This window comes from Cydia pomonella, chromosome 1 (genome assembly GCF_033807575.1).
Source record: "Cydia pomonella isolate Wapato2018A chromosome 1, ilCydPomo1, whole genome shotgun sequence".
NCBI lineage: Eukaryota > Metazoa > Arthropoda > Insecta > Lepidoptera > Tortricidae > Cydia > Cydia pomonella.
In genome coordinates, this window is record NC_084703.1 from 35,960,011 (window position 1) to 35,981,270 (window position 21,260).

A 21,260-nucleotide genomic window follows, 5' to 3' on the forward strand; every position below is an offset into this window, starting at 1 on the left:
CGGAAGATTTCGAGAAGGATCGAGAAGAGCCGCGCAACTAGCACGACAAAGCACGGACGGCGCGCGGCCCGCTTCGGAAGGATGCAGACGGTCGTCATAATGGGATTGTCGCTCATTTGCCGAGAATATTCTATTACCTACCGCTTAGCTCCCCATTCATCATATTGTTAAAGTGTCAGTTCGCATAACAATAACTCTTTATATCACGCAAATTAATCATAATCGGTCTTTTTTGTCAGACAAATACGTAATTGTCACACCAGATACGAGGTTTATGAAGCATTACAGATACTTATTACGGATGATATAAGTCCAGTTGAACCTCGGTAATAGTAATAAGATTCGCGTATAATTACAAATGCAGAAAAACGATCAGATAACTATAAATTTCCAATTATTTAAGTAGGTACTTACGAGTATAATTCGATCGTTAGTCCCGTTCACATATTTCAGTGTTAAATGCCCTTTTTAGGCTCCTATTTTATTGACAAACTAAAAGACTTATTGTTATTGTAATGAAAATATTAGTACATATTTACGCATATCAATGTAGGCACCTAATATACTTTTAAAAAAACCAATATCATAATTATCTAATTTTTTTATACCACGATGGTGGCAAACAAGCATACGGCCCCCCTGATGGTAAGCAGTCACCGCAGCCTATGGACGCCTGCAACACTAGAGGTATTACATGCGCGTTGCCGACCCTTTAAAAACCTGTACACTCCTTTTTTGAAGAACCCCATACTGTAGCCCCTCGGGAAAACCTCGGCAGGAAGCTCATTCCACAGCCGAAGCGTTCGCGGGAGGAAATTCCTCTTAAACCGCACAGTACGCGACCATTTAGGTTCTAGGGTGTGAGGATGAACACCCTGCTGACGGCGAGCGGTGCGGTGATAGAAAGCGGCCGTTTGCATCATGTCAAACAATTCTTCAGAGCACAGCCCATTGTACAAGCGGTAGAACACATACAAGGAGGCAAAGTCTCTCCTTAGACTTAAAGGTTCAATACCGCTTGTGAGTTTGGGATCGTCGACGATTCGTACAGCTAATAAAAAAGTAACATTTTTACCGAGATAGTAAATACATACAAGTGACGCAAGAACAATCAAAACGCTGTATAAAATTTTCCGAATATTGTGAATCGTTTTCGTTGCTCTGAAGATCTTCTCCTTCTGCTTTTTGGTTGATAGTTTTAATTTATAAGATGTATAATCTAAGACAAGATGTCCACAACACTGCCATGGAATAGGAAATAGTAGCATGTACTCGTAGGTGTGTTAATCGTAGTAAAACATTATCTTCAATTATTTCCCCCGCTACAGGCAGTATTTTACAGTTAGGCTCTGCTACACCGGCAAATTTCAACAAATCAGTGCGGGTTGGTGAAAATTTAATAAACGCTGGCACGGTTTACATTTGATTATTTATTTACACCGTCAATCACTTGGCGTCGGGCAGATAAACCCGCGGCGGAAATGGAGCGGTATTCGTCCGGTAAAGCTAGTCCTAACCCTGGCCAATTACCCGGGTCATTATATTATTATGTATGTGAATGGGCCATTTAGCAGGATTAGGGGAAATCTCATTTTAGGTAAATGCGCCACCCGAAAAGATTCGTTTAGAAGATCAGTTTGAAAAATATGTGGGGTCGTACTTTATACTCGATCGACCTCCTTAAGCGGGAGCTTCTTAATATCGTTCTGGCGGAGATATTTGTCTTCAAAAGCTTACGGCGGCGTTTTCACCAGAGATGTGCGAGGATGCATATTGATAGATTCACTTCATTTGTTTTCCTCGCTCAGCGCGTGTAGTAATTCTATTGATTCTTAACAAACACATCCCTCGCTACACATCCTCGCTCATCTCTGGTGGAGACGCAGCCTTATGATTGTACCTACATTGCTAATATTACCGATAGGATATCCCTTACCCATATATTTTTAGCACCGTTACGTGAAAATGACCTGCCCTGAAGATCGGAAATGTATGGCAATCAACATTATCCACCTAATCTATATAAAAAAAAGTCAGCTAGTAAACCATATTTTTCACGAAAAAGTATTGTCGCTGTTTCATCCTATTTTTACTATGAATACTGAACAGGCATAAACCTCTTACTTAATATTTATACTATACTAATGGTGTAATCACGCCGAGTCGTCCACCTTATGCCGTCGTCGAATCAAAGTATAAGGATGCAATTAATTACAAATGGTCATTCGCATTCGTTAATTAGCATGTTTGATTTGACGAACGACCTAATGTTGCACCCAGATGTCCAGGCAACCAACATTGTTTTCATGCGGCGAACGTCCCAGTGGGATTAACCCATAAATTCAATTTGGTTCTAGAAAAATCATACGTAAATAAAAAGTCGTGCATTGCATCGTTAACTTATTGCCAAAAACAAGTACCTAATGGCAAATAAATAACATTTAAAAAACATTATAAACTAGCCTTCGTTAAAAAAGTTATTCTATTTACAAGTTCGCAAAACAAAGAACTTCAAGAAAATTACCTTGACGCGCGGCTCCATGACTGTAATGGTATCGTCTTCGATAAAGTACACAATGTTGACGACTCTCACGCGAAAGGCCTCGTTGGGGTTTTCATAGACGGGCTGCTTAAAGAAGGCGGTGAAGTTCAAACAGCGCTTGTCGTAGTGCACCCAGTGCGGCACCACGGCCGGCAGCGCGGGCTGCTTCACTCGCCCGTACGTCAGCGACGGGTCGTAGCTGAGGGCATGAACGACAGATCACTACAAGCTTGTGAGAACCACTATTTAACTCTAGTACAATACCAAAGTCTACTATTTTTCACATAGCTTGTGCTTGCTGTGACAGATGTCATCCCCATACAATTTATAACCTCAAATCACATAAATCGTATTGACATGACAGCTGTCACCGTACCCACCCAAGCTTTGTGTAAAATACTATAAGGTATAGTGTGAACCGATTGAAATCCGAATGCATAGGAATTTGGCGTTCACGTGAGATTTACCTTTTTGTCGTTGGTGTTGTAGAGCAACAGTCAAATGGAAACGAGTAGTAGATATTTTTTTTCTTGTCAGACCGTTTCAAAACTTGAAACCCCTCGTATATTCCACAATATTAGTCGCCCAAACACTCTTTATGAATTTGATCCTCTCTGGTAGCGGATAATAATCACTTAGCAATATCTGATGGGTTCCGGCATTACAAAAATAGGGAAGCATATTCAAAATATGTTGTAGCAGCTGGAAGCTATTTACAAGATTGTGATTGATTACGCTCATCCGAAAAATATTTTAAATATCTAATTATCTGGCTGATCGATAAATTTTCACTCCATTCCAGATAGGATTATACGAGTACGGGAAGAGAAATGGGTCACGTCTTTACAGTACAATATAAGTCCCCGTCTTTGGATGCATACAAGTTATAGGCTTTTTTCACTTGTTCTCCGCCCATAACTGGTGTAAAATGTTTTATTTTTCCTTATACATAACCAACGTAACAACATAAGAACGTGACGTACGCGTTTGCGTTAAGTCTCATTTTATATGGGATTTAGAAACAGCACGCTAAGCGGGACGTTTTGGAAACTCAAAATTCGCTATCAAATAAATTTACACTAGGGGTACAGTTATCTTCTATGTTATGTACCTACGTAATTAATTACGTGTGTCACTGATCTTTAGAAATTATAGTATGTAATTTTCATTCTTTTCATACACCGAAAATATTACTCGACTCGCTCATTTTTAAATTTTCCTAATATATAACATGTGTATCGTTTACCTAACTAGGTATTGCAATTTTGTATGTAAGTTACGACGTATAGTAACGTTGGTTATGTATAAGGAAAAAAAACCTTTTACAAAACCCGGTTTTGGAACAGGAAAAATTTGTCCTCTCCCAGTGCTGGTTATGTAAATTGGCTATGTACGGAGAACAAGTGCATGGCTTTTTGTTTTCTTTGAGAACGTTTTGAAAACAATGAGCTGATTTGAGAACTATACTTGTTTTTGCTTTGTAAGTTCATCTGATTTTATATATATATATGTATATGTAAGTATATGTATTTGTATCAATATTATTTACATATATGTATGATTATGTTTGTGTATTTCTTATGAATGTATTGTGTTCGTACATGTATCAATTGTATCACCTATACCTCATGTTTTTGCACCGCCTACAACTTATCTGCTTTGCCTAAAGGTTGACCGGTAGAGAATGCCTTAAGGCATTAAGTTCGCCTATTATACAGTGTGTTTTCTTATGTGCAATAAAGATTAAATAAATAAATAAATAGCTCATATACTTACGTAACCCTGTTTACGCCATATTTTTTTGCCTGCATTCAATCATCTTTCTTTAACACGATCACGGTCTTGAATAATAATAATAGAAGCTTGCCGTGACCCATATACGGGACATGGAGAGTGAACGTATTAAATTGCACCCAGTCACCCTCTCTTACTTTCGGCCCGATTCGAAGAATGATTAAGACAAGTTTAAGATCTTGGAAAGATCTGCAAAAGATCGATAACTAAACGACATGACAAAATTGGCGTTAATTTCGTCTCCGCTGTGATCCCAATAAGATCCGACGTTTCCGACGTCAAAGTAACATTGGTTGCCCGAATCGAGCTGCTTCTGTCAATTATACGACATATAAACGATATCTAAATGAGAACATATCGAAACCAGAACTTATCGTTATAGTATTTTATTCTTCAAATCGGGCCGTTTACTTGTACCTGTCCGAATAGGAAAATATTAAGAATCTGATCAAATGGCGCGGTTTACGTAGCACTTGTGTCAATGTTTGTTGTGGTAGCACGGCACGACTCGTCGAACTTCCTCCCAGCAGTTAAATTTGATTTGAAATTGTATTTCAATTTCAACTTGCGAGACAAACATTCAGCCTCAGCCAGCCAGCGAGGCGCACGAATGACACGATCCAATTCCGGCCCAGAGGTTAATTCTTGTTCTTGGTCAAAGGCTTTGTTTGAGTTCGCAGTTTGGACATAAAGCTTCATGACTCCATTAAGAGTTGCAGATGTAATAATAAAGCATGGGGACATTTATATTTAATGTAATAACAATTCTTTCCAATATATGTAATATCTAGACAATCCGGTCTACAATATATGTATATTAATTTAAATTTTCAAATAACATGTTTATTTTTTATTTCATTTTTTAAATAACGAAATATTGAAGAGATATTGATCGCTTCTTTTATGATAATGATCAGACCCCGTTAACAGTGGTGAAGTAACATTGAAAATACTAGGGCTGGCACTACACATTAATATTTACACGTGTATAATTTGATATACCTAATATTTGATGAAAACAATATACCTACTTATTTCATTCATCTTACTAATGTTATAAAGAGGAAAGATTTGTTTGTTTGTTTGGATTGAATAGACTCCGAAACTACTGGACCGATTTGAAAAATTCTTTCACCGTTGGAAAGCTACACTATCCCCGGTGAACATAGGCTATATTATATTTAAAAAATAAATGTTGAATACCCTTGCGGAGCCGGGGTGGGCCGCTAGTAGGTATATAATTATAAAGTGAAGCCAATTGCCTTAAAAAAGGTTTCATTTGGTTGTTGAACTCTATAATAATACTTAGATACTAAATTGACATTTATTTGTCAAAATATGTCTGATGTCATATACTTACTTAATTTTATGTTCGGTAAAAATATGAACTTCCTGGATAATCGTGCTGAATTATCTCAGTTTAAAATGGAGCTAATGGCAAAACGAAATAAACCGAATGCGACGCGGAAAAAATGGTTTGTAATTTTAGTAAAACTGTGCAATAGACGATATTTTTTCTCCAATAGTTATTGATAATTTTTTGTGATAATTTTTTTTTTTATCCTACAGATGTAACTTTGATGAAATATAATAAGTAACACTGGGAATCATAAATCTTGAAACTCATTTTTTACCTATTTCCTGTATATTACATATGTGTATTTTTACATTTCGTAACATAGATACAGATTCGGCGACAGTGCAATAATAAACCAAAAATAATACGTTTCATCTTAAATTGTTTTAAGCGACATTTATACCAGTAGGTATGTCAAATGTACACGAATTAAATGAATTTTGTGTGACAACCCTATGATTTTATTTCAATGAATTTTCACCACTGATAACGGGGTCTGATAATGATATAAATTTTGTAATCTCAATAGTTTATTTTTATATAAATACAATCTTTAAAAAAATACAAATTTCGTGCATTACTGTTCCTTCTTTGCTGGTGTCATGTGGGAATTTTTTATGTTTTTGTTTAAATTTTTTAACTTCTATGTTAAAAACCTCTACCTTTTTTTGGCTTACGTTTCTGGTTTCGTACTATTTAAATGAGAAAATTCGGCATCGGAAAGTTGTACATACTTGAAAATAACTAGCCCCTCGAGACGGGAACATCTCGCCGAAAGGTCTATGTTCGCAGCAGATGTACCAATATACAAATTTTATCACTTTACAAAATACTACAAAAATAAGATACCTATAGTACCTACCTACTATTGGCACTACAGTTCAGTAAAGTAACGCATGAATCGGTCCCTTAATAAAAAGATTAAACAAAAACACGTGTAACTTTTTGACAGTTCCTGAAGTCAAGACTCGACCGTCGTTGTTGATTTTTACATGTATTGCTATTTCTCATCTTTACAAAGTCTTACCGTCAGAACACCTTATCCCGGGAACCCGTACACCAATATGTGGTCGTTATGTTCACTCATTCCTATCTGTTTATTTGTACAAGAAATATAGATTTCTTTTTATTATCTCAATGAATGGACAGCTTGTGTATTTTTTTTGTATTAAAGTAAAATATTTGTATACCAAACACACTATGCGAAAAGGAATACCACTTCAAAAAACAAATGTAAGGTGGTCGAATCTATTATATTGTATTACCTATTTATACTTAAACTTACTTGACGGAGTCGTCGGGCAGGGCGAAGGCGTTACTGTCGACGTCGGTGGCCTCGCCGCCGGGCGCGCGCAACGACGTGTCCGGGAACCGATGACCCTGGTAAATGCGCAGTGAGCTGCGCATGTGATGTTGGATCTTCGTAGGGTCCGAGAACGTTAGTCCCGGCAGCTTCGGCAGTCCCCATGCCATTCTATTTTACTATAAATTAATTTATTGACCGTATTAATTGTTGACCTCGAATGTATGTATGTATGTTCATACGCTTGTTTTATTGGGCGTTAGCGAATCTTTGGCGGTGCTTTCGGACTCCTAACCACACAATATATCTACAATGTATAAAGAAGTGCGGGGTGCGAGCATTGTACATCTCCATGTACAATGCTCGCACCCCGTACTTCTTACAATACAATGTAAAATGCGTAGCGTGATACGCCTCCGTACACTTACATGGTTTTAGCAGGACGAACGACCATCTACATATAGTCGGCAAGCCACGAAAATAACAGTCGACCTTAAAATATAAACCAGTTTCATAGTAAACTGAAATAGATTTCATGTACGAAAGAAACATTGACCAAGGTTGAGTCAGGACAGGTGCTTGCATTAGTTGAATTTCATAGTCGCCATAGTACACCTTGAATAAAAGTGCATGTCCGGAATCCCCTCTTAAACAACGTCAATACGAAATAAAATTAAATTGAAATTGTTTATTTCAGACGATACATCCATAATTTGTTATGGATAGAACTAATAGACCCATATGACTTAATAACTAGGTGAGAAAGAAATAATAAATAAAATTAAAATAAGTTTGTATTGAATTAAATAATATTATTCAGTAAGTGAACTTAAATCTGATTAATATAAATTAAATAAAATTAAAAACCTTGTTGGATTTTATATGAATGCTCATCCAACTGGTGGTTAATTAAATTACCTCCCTCGTGTAATTTTAGCGTAGACGGCAGTGCATAGTTAAGAGGCACCTGATTGAGAAGTCCGGCGGTTCAAATATTTAAAGATGGGAACGTAGCAGCTGCAGCGAAGGCTGGCTCCGGCATGCAGCCATGCTGCCACTTCTGGACAACTTTGCCGCCTCCTATTTTATTTACCAGACCTTGAGCTATGGAGTATCCGTCTATTTTCCGCGCACGCTAAATACATACTCAGATTTGACTCGTTTCGATTATGATATTCGGTATCTTGTTCCAATTAGGAAAAACTAGAAGAAAACATTTTTTGATGCGAATTTTTCTTTGCCTTTTTATGGTGGGTTGACCCATTTGGACGAAAAAAAAAATCAAGCCCTAGCTAACAGAAATATAAGCATATTTTCCAAAAATAATAACTGTAGCGCAAACACAAACGAAGAAAAACGCGCACAAAGTTTGTATGGAAAGAGCTTGCCCTACCCTTCACCTTAAATGGATCCCCACAATTTTTGTTACATCTGTATTAAATGTCACGCCGATTTTTCGTCCTTACATACGTCCTTTCGTCCTTACTTAGATTTGTTACGGCACAATAATAACTACATTTACAATACATTATAAATAAACACTTACTTTATTTAAAAATCCTTATAATATGAATAATTTCAGCACAAGTAAAAACTTATAAATATTTACAGAAAGCGTGGTATAAAACAATACTTCAGAATGAATGACAATCAACAGCGTCGCCAGGTAACAGCGTCAAAAGCCCACGTGTTGGCGCAAGCGCGTCCCTTTACCGTCCTAGTGAGGGGCTATGCGACAGGGATATAAAGTTATAATATAAATCCTCGCAGGCTAAACTGAAAATACCTTTTTCACGTCAGCAGCTCGAACAAGGGTAAATAGCTGCTTAAAAACAGTGAGCAAAATCGCATTTTGCTCACCGAGTGAGACAAAATAACATTCAAGTGACCTTTAGATTCGAATGTCATTTCAACGTGCGGGGCCTAATACAAGTTCGAAATATTTGGATTATTTTGTCTTTGTCCCTTTCACGTCATTAGCAAAAAGAAAGAGACAAAAAAGTGCATACGTAATTCAACGGTATATTGACGGTTTATAATAGACCCCCGAAATAAGTTAGACCGCATTGTTCCAAAACACCCTACGAGTCTTCATTCGTAATAATTAATTAATGAAATAAAAGTTTAAAATTTAATAAAAACACCATATTTTGCGTATTCTATTATACAATCAAAACAATGAACTTATACAAATTTACGCAATTGTTACGCAGTAAATAATTCTACTTAACTACTTTTAACGATCTCTACTATAGTTGACAAATAGTAGTAATCCGCAATTCGAACCATATCTTACAAAGTTTTTTTTTACAAAAAAAGTTGTCGATTGAACTGTCAATTGATGTTCGTTAAATCATTATTTACGTATTATTTTATTGAGATTTCTTTCGTTTAGTTTTATTGCGGTAATTAAAGTTAATTGTTAGAATACCTTCAGAAAACATGAGTGAAATAGTGATCCGTGCGTCTGGATTACATTTTTTCAGGTTGTATTTTTTGATGGCTGACTGACGTGAAAAATTTTGTGTACTACACGAGATCAAAGTTATTTACATCTCGTGCGCTTTTGAGTCCCTTACTACGCTCAAGATTCTAAATTAGATTCTTTCGCTTGCACGGGACTCAAAACAAGCACTCGAAGAAATATCAAACTTTGCTCGCTTGTTGTACAAATAACTATTTCAACACACTTGCTCAAAACGACGATGTATTCCACCGATTTTTGGCTCATAATTTTAGATATTAAACACGCGTGCTTTTTCAGTATATTATAACACTCGTGCTTTTTCATTATATTATCCGACTGAGTTAAGAAGGTAACTGATTGCTAATAATATGCATGGAAACGGAGCCTTCTTAATTTGGTCGAGTAAAACACTTTTTTTAACCAACTGTTAGGTTTCAAATGTTAGTTCAAAGAGGTTTTATCACACCAAACATAATTTATAGATTAAATTACCTCGTAAATTACATTAATGAAGAAACATAACATGTTATCGCTTTGACCTCTATCCGTCGAAAATATATGCTTTTTACATTTTTTTAATTGGCTGTTTGTCGATTTCGTTCGCGCCTTTGCCTTGCGTGCGCATGGGAATCGTGCGTTAAAAAAAACGCGCCAGCCATTTTCCGTATTTGTCATAAAACTGGAATAGTTTTGCATGTTTTTAGTTTATATATTGACAAAAATGTCATTTTCAAGCATCAATCAATCAATTTTTCGTGTTATGGCTCCATCAAGGTGTTGTAGTGGGGTTTTTAGGTGCACTCAATGTATGGGAACCAATATTTTTCTCATTAAAGCATGAGACTTGGCACACTTGTTACTAAGGTGGACCAGAGTCGAAAACGCCCGGGAGGCAGAGGGAGACACCCCTCTAGTGGGGAGGGGGAGGGGGTGAAGTTTTCCTACACCGCGCGCACTGTTGGTCGTCATAACTACTAAACTACAGCTACTAGGGCAAATGTGGTATCATTTTCGGATAAATAAAAGATGGCCAATCATTTTCTAAAACAAAAAAAATACCTTTACATAGAAAAAAATTGAAATACGGCCCAAAATCTAAAATCTTTTGAGTAAAAAAAATCTTTCAAGGTCAATAAATGTTTAATGATTACCGATATCGGATTAAAAAAAATATATTTAAAAAGGCGCATTAATACAGATTCCAAAAATATAAGTAACATTGCAAATATTTAAGAAAAAAATTGTTTAAAAAAATATAGAACACCGCGCGGCAGAGTCGTAAAAAATTCTTAGCCAATTATGAACATCAAAAACGAGTTTTATAGGTTGCTAGTGTCCTGTAAGCTGTAACTAATAAGGATGGAGTTTTCATTAGATATAGTATATCATCATATCAGCTCATATATGTCCCCACCGAGGGGCTCGAGCCTACCCTGCATTAGGGTGATCGGGCCTTAGTCGATCACGCGAGCCCAGTGCGGGTTGGTCGACTTCACACACAAGCTTCGAGTTTCCTCGCAGCCGTGTGCAGGTTTCCTCACGATGTTTTCCTTCACCGTAAGAGCGTCGAATAAACGTACATATGAAATCGAGATTCGAAAACACATTGGTATGCGGCCAGGATTCGAACCACGACCTCCCGCACAGGAGGTAGCGGTCTTAAGCATTACGCCACCGACGCTCTCTATATATAGTATATAGCTCAATTTTAATAATTATTTGATAGAAGACATTTTTTATCGTGTGTATAAGCATATTTAAACTTATGGCTCAGCTGGGCACGATTTCAAGTGACCCAAAATCTATAAAGAAATTAAACAAACAGTATAGAATTTTACTTAAAAATGTTTATTATTTACATTGTCCCCCACAATCGCAAAGCTCCGTGCACTTAAGTTGCCGCTGAAAGCACCGGAACCTCGAGCCGCCGCACCTCTTTTTGCATCTGCACCGGATCATTTCCAGGCATGCATCTGCAGCTACGGGCAAGTCTGTCCATGTAGGTTGCCAGCTTTCACTGACTTTTCTCCATCCCCAGTTAGATGGACAGGGAAGATTTTGATTCGGTGACATCTGACCCCATACATGGACTGCTTGGAACACTGCCCGCAGGAAATGCTGGTATAGAGCAGCTTTCGTCGGAGGTATATTCTCCAATTGGCGGTCTTTTTTCGAGAATAGGTGCTTTCGGGCTTCGTTTACGGTTGTAAATGAACTGGCTCTAAAACAAAACAAAAAAATTAGTTACTAGACTATTTTATTGTATTGCTAGTTTTAAAAAGTGCTTATTACCTGTCATATAAAATGACGACAAACTTTTCGATTACTGTAAACGCCTCGCTAGTACTCCCCTCATATGCTGCCAGAAACCCTTCTGTGGCATTGGGAAATGCGTTTCATGCATCTATTGCACTTTTTTTTCCTTTCCCGTTAAAATAGGACACAGTATCACAACCTGTGAAGGCATGGAACAGGGGGAGGACTTTCGCTTTTTGTGGCCCTGTAAAAGAAAATAATATGTTTTATATAGCCCGCCTAGCGTTATAGTCTCAGTGCATTCTATTCTATTCTAGCTAGTGGCTAGGGCCAGTACCTTCCTTGTCACGAAATAGCAAAAACTCTAGGTAAAAAATAATTATAAATTGTATTTATCTACGTTACGCCCTAGCCACTAGCTAGAATAGAATAGAATGCACTGAGACTATAACGCTAGGCGGGCTATATAAAACATATTATTTTCTTTTACAGGGCCACAAAAAGCGAAAGTCCTCCCCCTGTTCCATGCCTTCACAGGTTGTGATACTGTGTCCTATTTTAACGGGAAAGGAAAAAAAAGTGCAATAGATGCATGAAACGCATTTCCCAATGCCACAGAAGGGTTTCTGGCAGCATATGAGGGGAGTACTAGCGAGGCGTTTACAGTAATCGAAAAGTTTGTCGTCATTTTATATGACAGGTAATAAGCACTTTTTAAAACTAGCAATACAATAAAATAGTCTAGTAACTAATTTTTTTGTTTTGTTTTAGAGCCAGTTCATTTACAACCGTAAACGAAGCCCGAAAGCACCTATTCTCGAAAAAAGACCGCCAATTGGAGAATATACCTCCGACGAAAGCTGCTCTATACCAGCATTTCCTGCGGGCAGTGTTCCAAGCAGTCCATGTATGGGGTCAGATGTCACCGAATCAAAATCTTCCCTGTCCATCTCACTGGGGATGGAGAAAAGTCAGTGAAAGCTGGCAACCTACATGGACAGACTTGCCCGTAGCTGCAGATGCATGCCTAGAAATGATCCGGTGCAGATGCAAAAAGAGGTGCGGCGGCTCGAGGTGCCGGTGCTTTCAGCGGCAACTTATGTGCACGGAGCTTTGCGATTGTGGGGGACAATGTAAATAATAAACATTTTTAAGTAAAATTCTATACTGTTTGTTTAATTTCTTTATAGATTTTGGGTCACTTGAAATCGTGCCCAGCTGAGCCATAAGTTTAAATATGCTTATACACACGATAAAAAATGTCTTCTATCAAATAATTATTAAAATTGAGCTATATACTATATATAGAGAGCGTCGGTGGCGTAATGCTTAAGACCGCTACCTCCTGTGCGGGAGGTCGTGGTTCGAATCCTGGCCGCATACCAATGTGTTTTCGAATCTCGATTTCATATGTACGTTTATTCGACGCTCTTACGGTGAAGGAAAACATCGTGAGGAAACCTGCACACGGCTGCGAGGAAACTCGAAGCTTGTGTGTGAAGTCGACCAACCCGCACTGGGCTCGCGTGATCGACTAAGGCCCGATCACCCTAATGCAGGGTAGGCTCGAGCCCCTCGGTGGGGACATATATGAGCTGATATGATGATATACTATATCTAATGAAAACTCCATCCTTATTAGTTACAGCTTACAGGACACTAGCAACCTATAAAACTCGTTTTTGATGTTCATAATTGGCTAAGAATTTTTTACGACTCTGCCGCGCGGTGTTCTATATTTTTTTAAACAATTTTTTTCTTAAATATTTGCAATGTTACTTATATTTTTGGAATCTGTATTAATGCGCCTTTTTAAATATATTTTTTTAATCCGATATCGGTAATCATTAAACATTTATTGACCTTGAAAGATTTTGTTTACTCAAAAGATTTTAGATTTTGGGCCGTATTTCAATTTTTTTCTCTGTAAAGGTGTTTTTTTTTGTTTTAGAAAATGATTGACCATCTTTTATTTATCCGAAAATGATACCACACTTGCCCTAGTAGCTATAGTTTAGTAGTTATAACGACCAACAGTGCGCGCGGCGTAGGAAAACTTCACCCCCTCCCCCTCCCCCCTAGAGGGGTGTCTCCCGCTGCCTCCCGGGCGTTTTCGACTCTGGTCCACCTTAGTAACAAGTGTGCCAAGTCTCATGCTTTAATGAAAAAAATATTGGTATTGTCCTATAACGACCCCACTATTGATGATTCTGCCAATGTCGAGGTTGGATAAGACACGGCTAGTATATGAATCTTATTACGGTCATAGACAGTGTTCGGTGGAGTATCCGATCTGCAAAGAAATACAAATTACGACTAACTAATAGACTACATACAACTATTAAACAATATGAACACTACACTATGTACAGAACAAACTACAGTTAAGTATATTTTCAAGCATTGAAAATGAAGAACACATAAAATTGACGCTGCCAGTAATACTAACAGAGGCAAGAGCCGAGAACGATAGCCTTTTACTATCAAAATCAGGTGAAAAATAATTAGCAGCATATGAAACTTTTATTCAATGGAAAATCAGTAAAAACGCCCTGTCTTTCTTGGAAAACGTGGTGGTAGCTTACTTTAATGAACTCACGAATTAGTGCCTACAAGTCCAGCACGCTTTGGTGCAATTAATCGATGTTAAAACTGTAAGCCACCATTTTGAAAATTGTACTTTTACTGTTTTGTCAATAATTTTTGTTTTTTCCTCGCAAGTGTGTTGAAAAATGTCGTATGAAACGCGTGTGCATTGGTCATCGGATTTCTTATTGCGCGCTCGCTTACATTCGCGCGCACAATATCGCATCGTGGGTAATGACCAACTTAGCACACTTGTATCATAATGTACTATTACGATACAAGTGCAGAAAATAGGAAATTCGCAACGAGTGGTGATAATTGATAAATTAAACACAAGAAGTGACTTTTTAAATCGACACGAGTTGCGCATTACCTATTTGGCTGTAGTATTCCCTAGCTAGCTGTGGGTTTTTAAACACGAACTCTTAAACTTTTAGTTCTTATCATCTCATCATTTGTCTTTCGTAGGTATTGTAATAATAAAACTATCAACCACAATTTTTGGGATGATGGTCCCTCAGGAGTTATAGCTTTTTTTCACAATCCATAACTCCCGCGGGAACAAAATAGGCCTTTGTCCAGCACACCTGCATGAAATAAGATCTTTTTCGAGCAAGTGTGATGAAAAAGTATTTTTAACTCTATACATTTGTGTATTTTTTCTATTTTCTAAATATTTAGCGCAACCCTCGTATGTGACGTGTATATATGTGACGTGTGTGTAATTTTTATCTAAACAAAAAAAAATATGTAGACTTATCGGGATCCACCGCTCAGCCCTCGATAGTGTGAAATTCAAACCCTCTTTTATAACGAGGGGGGTCTGTGCCTAGAACCCAAGGAGTGTGGCGTACAAAGGTGTCAAAGATGATGAATTTTTCTCTCAAATCTAACTGCAAAGCTTTTATCATAAAATCAATATCGTAAACCTTTTCAATTAAAGCACTTTTCCTTGTTCAGTCTTTAAAAAAATCCCAATTTCGTACTAAAGGCTTTTATTAACGTACGAGTATACTTTGTAGTACAAAAGCGTCTGAATCCAACGTTCGGGCCAAAGAGAATATAATTACATCGTCGGTTCAAGGAATTGGTGCATTTTCCTTTGACGATCCGAATCAGAGTGAACAAATTTGCTATGTCTAATGCGCATCGGTGACGTACCACTCTGGCTAACATGACGTAATAATATTTCGGTCGACACCCGTTCGACATGTTTGGATCTGATTTGAATACTGTCCACCTTGAGTACTTGAGTGACCCGAATATTTTAGTGTTTAGTCTCTCGATTTATAGTTTAATAACACAAGTTCAGAAGGACTTAACCTATAGGTATATATTTATTTATCAAATCTTGTAGGTAGATACTAAACTAAAACGGGATCTGTGTTTTGTGCACTATACCCCGCATGCATTGCCAAATGAGTGGAATTTAGTCGGTATCTGGATGCTTAGCCAACGTGCTAATCGTTAATGGTCCGTAGCGTAGCGTAATTATCTCTCTCTATCACTCTTCCATACTAGTGCGTGCGACAGTGACAGTTGCGTTCGCTACTCAGTAATGCACCCTTTTAAATTAACGGAAATCAAAAATAACACAGTGTAGATGACAACATATAATTGTCCTTAATAATATAATAGTAAATAGGCCAGTTGACATCGCAACTAATTTAAATTACAGTTCAGACTCACAGTGTCTTCGCAATGTATCTACGGAGAAGCATAATGAGTGTTAACCGTGCTGGGCACGGCCTACGCCGGCTCGCGTCGAAGGCCCTGGTCTACTCTGAAGAGGTGCTCCACGCCAAGACTGCCGGCAGCCCCATCGTAGCCCTGGAATCCACCATCATTACTCACGGCATGCCCTACCCACAAAATTTGGAAACAGCGGTGGCTGTAGAAACTATTATAAGAGAAAAGGTAAAATACTTAACAAAATAACCGATTTCCATTGGACCATAATTAAGTCTAAGTTCCTAAGTAAACAATATGTTGTGAAAATGCTGACTTTGGCTTTTGTCAAAGACGATTCGAGATAGTTTATATATAAGTAATCTAATAGTAGTAGTAGTAATGACCAAAGTCGTTGTGGCTATCCATTTTTTATTTTATTATTATCGTCGGTTAGTTCGTTTTTGGGAATTATAATGGAAGTACCGGGCGATTCTAGAGATACAATTAATACATAAATAGGTTTTCAAAAAAAAAGTGATAGGATAGGTAACTTTAATATTCTACAATTTCACTCTTCACCATCACGAAAATGCATTATTAAATATTTCTATAAATTACAGGGGGCTGTACCAGCCACCGTGGCCATTCTGAAAGGACAGCTGACCGTCGGTCTGACTCGGGAGCAGCTGGAATATCTGGCCCGCGCGGAGGGCGTAGTGAAGGCCTCGCGGCGGGACCTGGCGCCCGTGGCGGCGGCGGGCCTCGACGGCGCCACCACCGTTGCCGGCACCCTCGTCGCGGCAGACCTAGCCGATATACCTGTATTTGTAACCGGTGGTATTGGTAAGGCCTTTACAGCTCAGCATTATCACTTCATTTCTTGGAATAGAGAGGATCGCAGATAGATATACAAGCAGGGAGGCTAGTCAAGATGGCAACGTAAATAATGTATGGAAATGATAGCGTTTCATTTCGTTTTCTGCAAACGCAGAGACAGATAGAGGACTGAAAAAGGGTGGCAAGGGCATCCAAAATGGACTTTTTTCGCTGCCGATTATAATTGCTCAGTGGGCAGAATTTAACAAAAGGGGCAAAGTTACACTCTATCTATACTAGTTCATCTATTGGAATCATGTTGTTCAATATAAGGGTACTTGATTTTAGTTTTATACAGGTTCATCTTTTGGGGTCAAAATGTTCAGGGATAGGGCACCGTGTCTGGGCACATTGCCCTATTTCGTCATATAATGTTTTTTATAAAAAATACTGAATTACAATATGATCATTTGGAATAATTAATTCTAATCTAGATTACATGCTGAATCACATTAAAACATAAAACTTGTTAAAATTAAGTTGCAGAATATGTAAAAAAAAAAACTAAAGTTGGGATCTTTTGGTGACTTCACCCTACGTAGAATGTACACTATGCGTGTATAATATTTATAGCTGTACTAGTACTAGAAAATAAAATAATGGGCACTGAAAGTGGCTCCGCTGCAGAATATGCTCTCAAGAGGAGCCACTTTGTACTCACAGATAGAAATGATATTAGCTATTTTTTTCGTATGGAAATTGATGTAAGTTCTGTTTATTGTGTGCGTAACGGCTTTAAATTCCACGGTAACGGTATATAAGCTGCGGGGTGAGCGTGAGAGAGAATTCCTTCCCGTGCTCCCGCGCCACTAATTAATAATAATAATTTTATAATTCCCGAATGATCTCTTCTGACATAAGAATAAAAGAGTATTTCAAGGGTGCAGGGGCGCCTAAAGGGTTTAGGTACCCGTCCGTAGTATCATACCTAGATTGATTTGGTTACAATTTTTTTCAATATGAATATTAAAATTTAACTGCGTGCCCATAGTAATACCTAGGTCTCTAATAGAATAACACGAATTATCTGCTACGCAGATATAAAATAGTTAAAACTGATTAAGTATAATTTTGTTTACGGGAAAAACTTATCACAAATCATTTATATAGTTTTTTACAAATATCATTTGCACGCATAAATTGATATTTCGGGTAAATTGTAACTGGATATCGACGTAATTTGGCACGCGTGAATTGATCTGACGTTCACGTAGCATATTCAATTAGCGGCGCAATGGACGCGCGGCGGCGCGAGCGACGAATGGACGATGTAATTAACAAATTCCTTGCCATGACACATTAATTCACACCTGCAGAAGGCACTTTTGGGTTAAATATCGCACCGGATTTTAATTTATACTTACCTCCATAGCATTATGGCGGAATTTAAAGGCATCCGCCATCGCACTTTAAGAAAAGATTATCTTACAGGTACGTTATCATTTCTGTCTCTCACAGCATCATCACCTGGTAGATGCCACCAAAATAACTATAAGTAGATTATTTAAATAAAACGACACATTTTCGATTCAGTGCATTAATGTTTACTCACTGATGAACATTATAACAGTTGGAAAGGCTTTTAAATTAAATATTTAAAACATTCGCACTGCTTTACAATAACCAATAAGCAGATATCACAGATATAAATAAGCGAGCTAGTAAAATGGGAAACACACACAAGTCCCCGTGGTGGTGTATTGTAAAATCAGCTACGTATATTGCACCTAAGTAGTGTACATTTATTCGATAGCGTGACGTGACGTACGCGTTTGCGTTAAGACTCATTCTGTATGAGATTTAGAAACAGCGCGCCAAGCGGGACGTTTTGGAAACTCAAAATCAAATTCTCAAAAATAAATTTACACTAGGGGTACAGGCCAATAAATACAGGGTGCAGGGTAATAGGTCTATCGCATAGTGACGGAAAGTCATAAATGATTAAAAAAAGATAGGTGAATGTGTTCATAAATACTGTGAAATAAAGTTGGAAAAGCTTTCGATAAACTGCATGAAAAGATTAAATACCCCTCACATCCGATGGGAAAACCCGTTTATTTGTGAAAATCTGTAATAGTGTAGTTTTTGCTTTGATTTTACGGACGGATTTGTTTTGAATATGAGTGTGTTCGTGTACACGAGTGACATTTTAAAACGATTCAAGCACTCCCGTTACAATTTTCTGAAAAGGAATTGTGATACTTAAGAGACGGTACTTGATACGTTATAAATCTATCCGGAGCTTTTAAATTTCAAAATAAGAGTTAAGTATACATTTATCTTTAAAATCAGCTCGCCGAACGATATCGGCCTGTCAGTTATTCGCAAAAGCTGACAATCGCGAATATCTCACAGGCCGATATCGTCCGGCGAAATGGTAACAAGTTTATCCACCACTTATAGTTTATGGTCTTCCTTTACTATCCTATTTTTATTTACGTATCGGTGTACGGTAATACCTTTATGGCCGAGAATTAGGAATGTCCCCTTTGAGGATACGACGAATGCAACATGAAATGTGAGCTGAGTTCCCATTTGAACTCAAGTTTCTATACGGCTAATTGACATTAATGGTTACGAACGACTGGAAGAGAACAGCCTCATTTTGGTATTAAGCAGTGAAAAAAATCTGTTAACGGTTATCAAATGAGATTCATGATGTGAATCTGGTGTTCAGAACTAGAAAGAGTTATCATTTTTGATTTTACGGAATTTGCGATTCTGTATTTTTCAAGTATCAAGTATGGTGCGTTTGGGGAGACCAAACGCACCGGGAAAGGGTCAAGGAAAATAACGCGGCTGTTAAAAAACGTCAAATAAATAAGTCTGCGGAACATTTGCTACCTACAGTCGGGACCAAACCACTGATTTGAGCTTTACAATCTCAAAGTCCTCTCAACGGAACGTCTTTACTACAGCAGGAAAGTACGTGAAGCAATTGAAATAAGAAAACACAGAAATTTCAATCAAAATGAGGAACAGGGAATTTCGTCTTCGTGGAATCCAGTGATTAGCAAATGTAAGGGTGAAAAAACTTTCCAACACATACCATCGGATGTCGTGAGTGTTGTGTGTAGGCAAAGTGATAACCCGCTAGGGCAACCCGCAACCCGCACAATTGAATAATCAAGATCAAGTGCGGGTAGTTCGCAAAACCCGCGCAGCAAGATGTTGATACAATTCCTCGCCAGTCTGCCTGTGACCACGAGCGTAACGTCACGTTCGAAACGTTAGGTCATATAATAAAATTAATAAACGTAAGTTTACGCGATTAAGTCCCGTATTCGTTTTAAAACTACAAGTCATCTTGACAAGTTATCAGTTCCTTAATTATTTTCAATAAAAAAAATCCGTAATTATCAGCATTCATGGTCACCCTACTAGTCACGTTCCTTAGTTGCAATTCGCAGCGTAATATTATGATTTATGAAATTTGTCCTTGTCAATGTAATTTTTTTAACGTTTCCAGCCAGCAAATACAAAGAGGTTGAATTGAAGAATTTGAAAGATTCATATGCTATGAGTCTGTGACAGTTATATGTAAAAAGTAGGGTAACCATGAGACTCAGTAAATTAAAAGTTAAATTAATTATAACAAAATAAATTTACAGATTTTTGAATATTCATTCGTACAAGTGTTTAATACTAAACGTACAGAGTAAGAAACACATCTTCTGGACCTCTGGTGTAAATTTATTCGATAGCGAAACGTGACGTACGCGTTTGCGTTAAGTCTCATTTTCTATGGGATTTTGAGTTTCCAAAACGTCCCGCTTGGCGCGCTGTTTCTAAATCCCATACAAAATGAGACAACGCAAACGCGTACGTCACGTCACGCTATCGAATAAATTTACACTAGGGGCTCTGATCACCACTTGTTACGAATCATCTTGTATTTGTACTTGTAATATCCCTACATACTTTGATGCTTTTACTTTAGTTATTTTTAATCACGCGGCACTGTGCAGTCAGCATCTAATAAAGAGTGACCAAAAGGCATCCCTAGTTCTTTAGTAGCAAAGGTGTGTTACGATATATTTGGCCAGTTTAGTCGTCACTGTGTATTTGATGCTGATTGTGGTAGGCACTAGACAGACTCATATGTATCTGCGCAATTACTCATACATTTTTTACCTTCGCATACTTACCTGTCGAAACGTAGCAAAAATATTCAGTCCCTAGCGACTGTGTCTCCTCGTCTGAATATTTCATATTCATAGCCTAATCGCGCTGGTTTCAATGTAAATCTTATTCAAGTTGGTTTAAGTAGTACCCCGATTTTACTATTGTCTGCATACATATTGTTCATAAATTATTGATATTTACTGTTGAGTAAACAAGTAACTCAGTCAAAGTTTTTAAAAGTGCTGCACTAATTGTTGCCATAGAGCCGCGCTGAGGTAACGCA

General features: G+C 37.7%; 2 protein-coding genes across 2 annotated transcripts in view; one reads left to right on the plus strand and one right to left on the minus strand.

The window, feature by feature from the left end:
- Positions 1–8,657, minus strand: part of LOC133521399 (EF-hand domain-containing protein 1-like) — a 70,286-nt gene extending 61,629 nt beyond the window's left edge. The window contains exons 1-3 of the mRNA XM_061856344.1: positions 8,543–8,657; positions 6,979–7,175; positions 2,525–2,741 (exon numbers count right to left, since the gene is read on the minus strand). Coding sequence (XP_061712328.1) covers positions 2,525–2,741; positions 6,979–7,166 — 405 coding nt within the window. The 5' untranslated portion in view covers positions 7,167–7,175; positions 8,543–8,657. The remainder of the gene's footprint in view (positions 1–2,524; positions 2,742–6,978; positions 7,176–8,542) is intronic.
- The window catches only part of LOC133521470 (pseudouridine-5'-phosphate glycosidase), a 180,593-nt gene that overhangs the window by 10,730 nt on the left and 148,603 nt on the right, over positions 1–21,260 (plus strand). Inside the window, exons 2-3 of the mRNA XM_061856448.1 lie at positions 15,984–16,222; positions 16,597–16,819. Coding sequence (XP_061712432.1) covers positions 16,007–16,222; positions 16,597–16,819 — 439 coding nt within the window. The 5' untranslated portion in view covers positions 15,984–16,006. The remainder of the gene's footprint in view (positions 1–15,983; positions 16,223–16,596; positions 16,820–21,260) is intronic.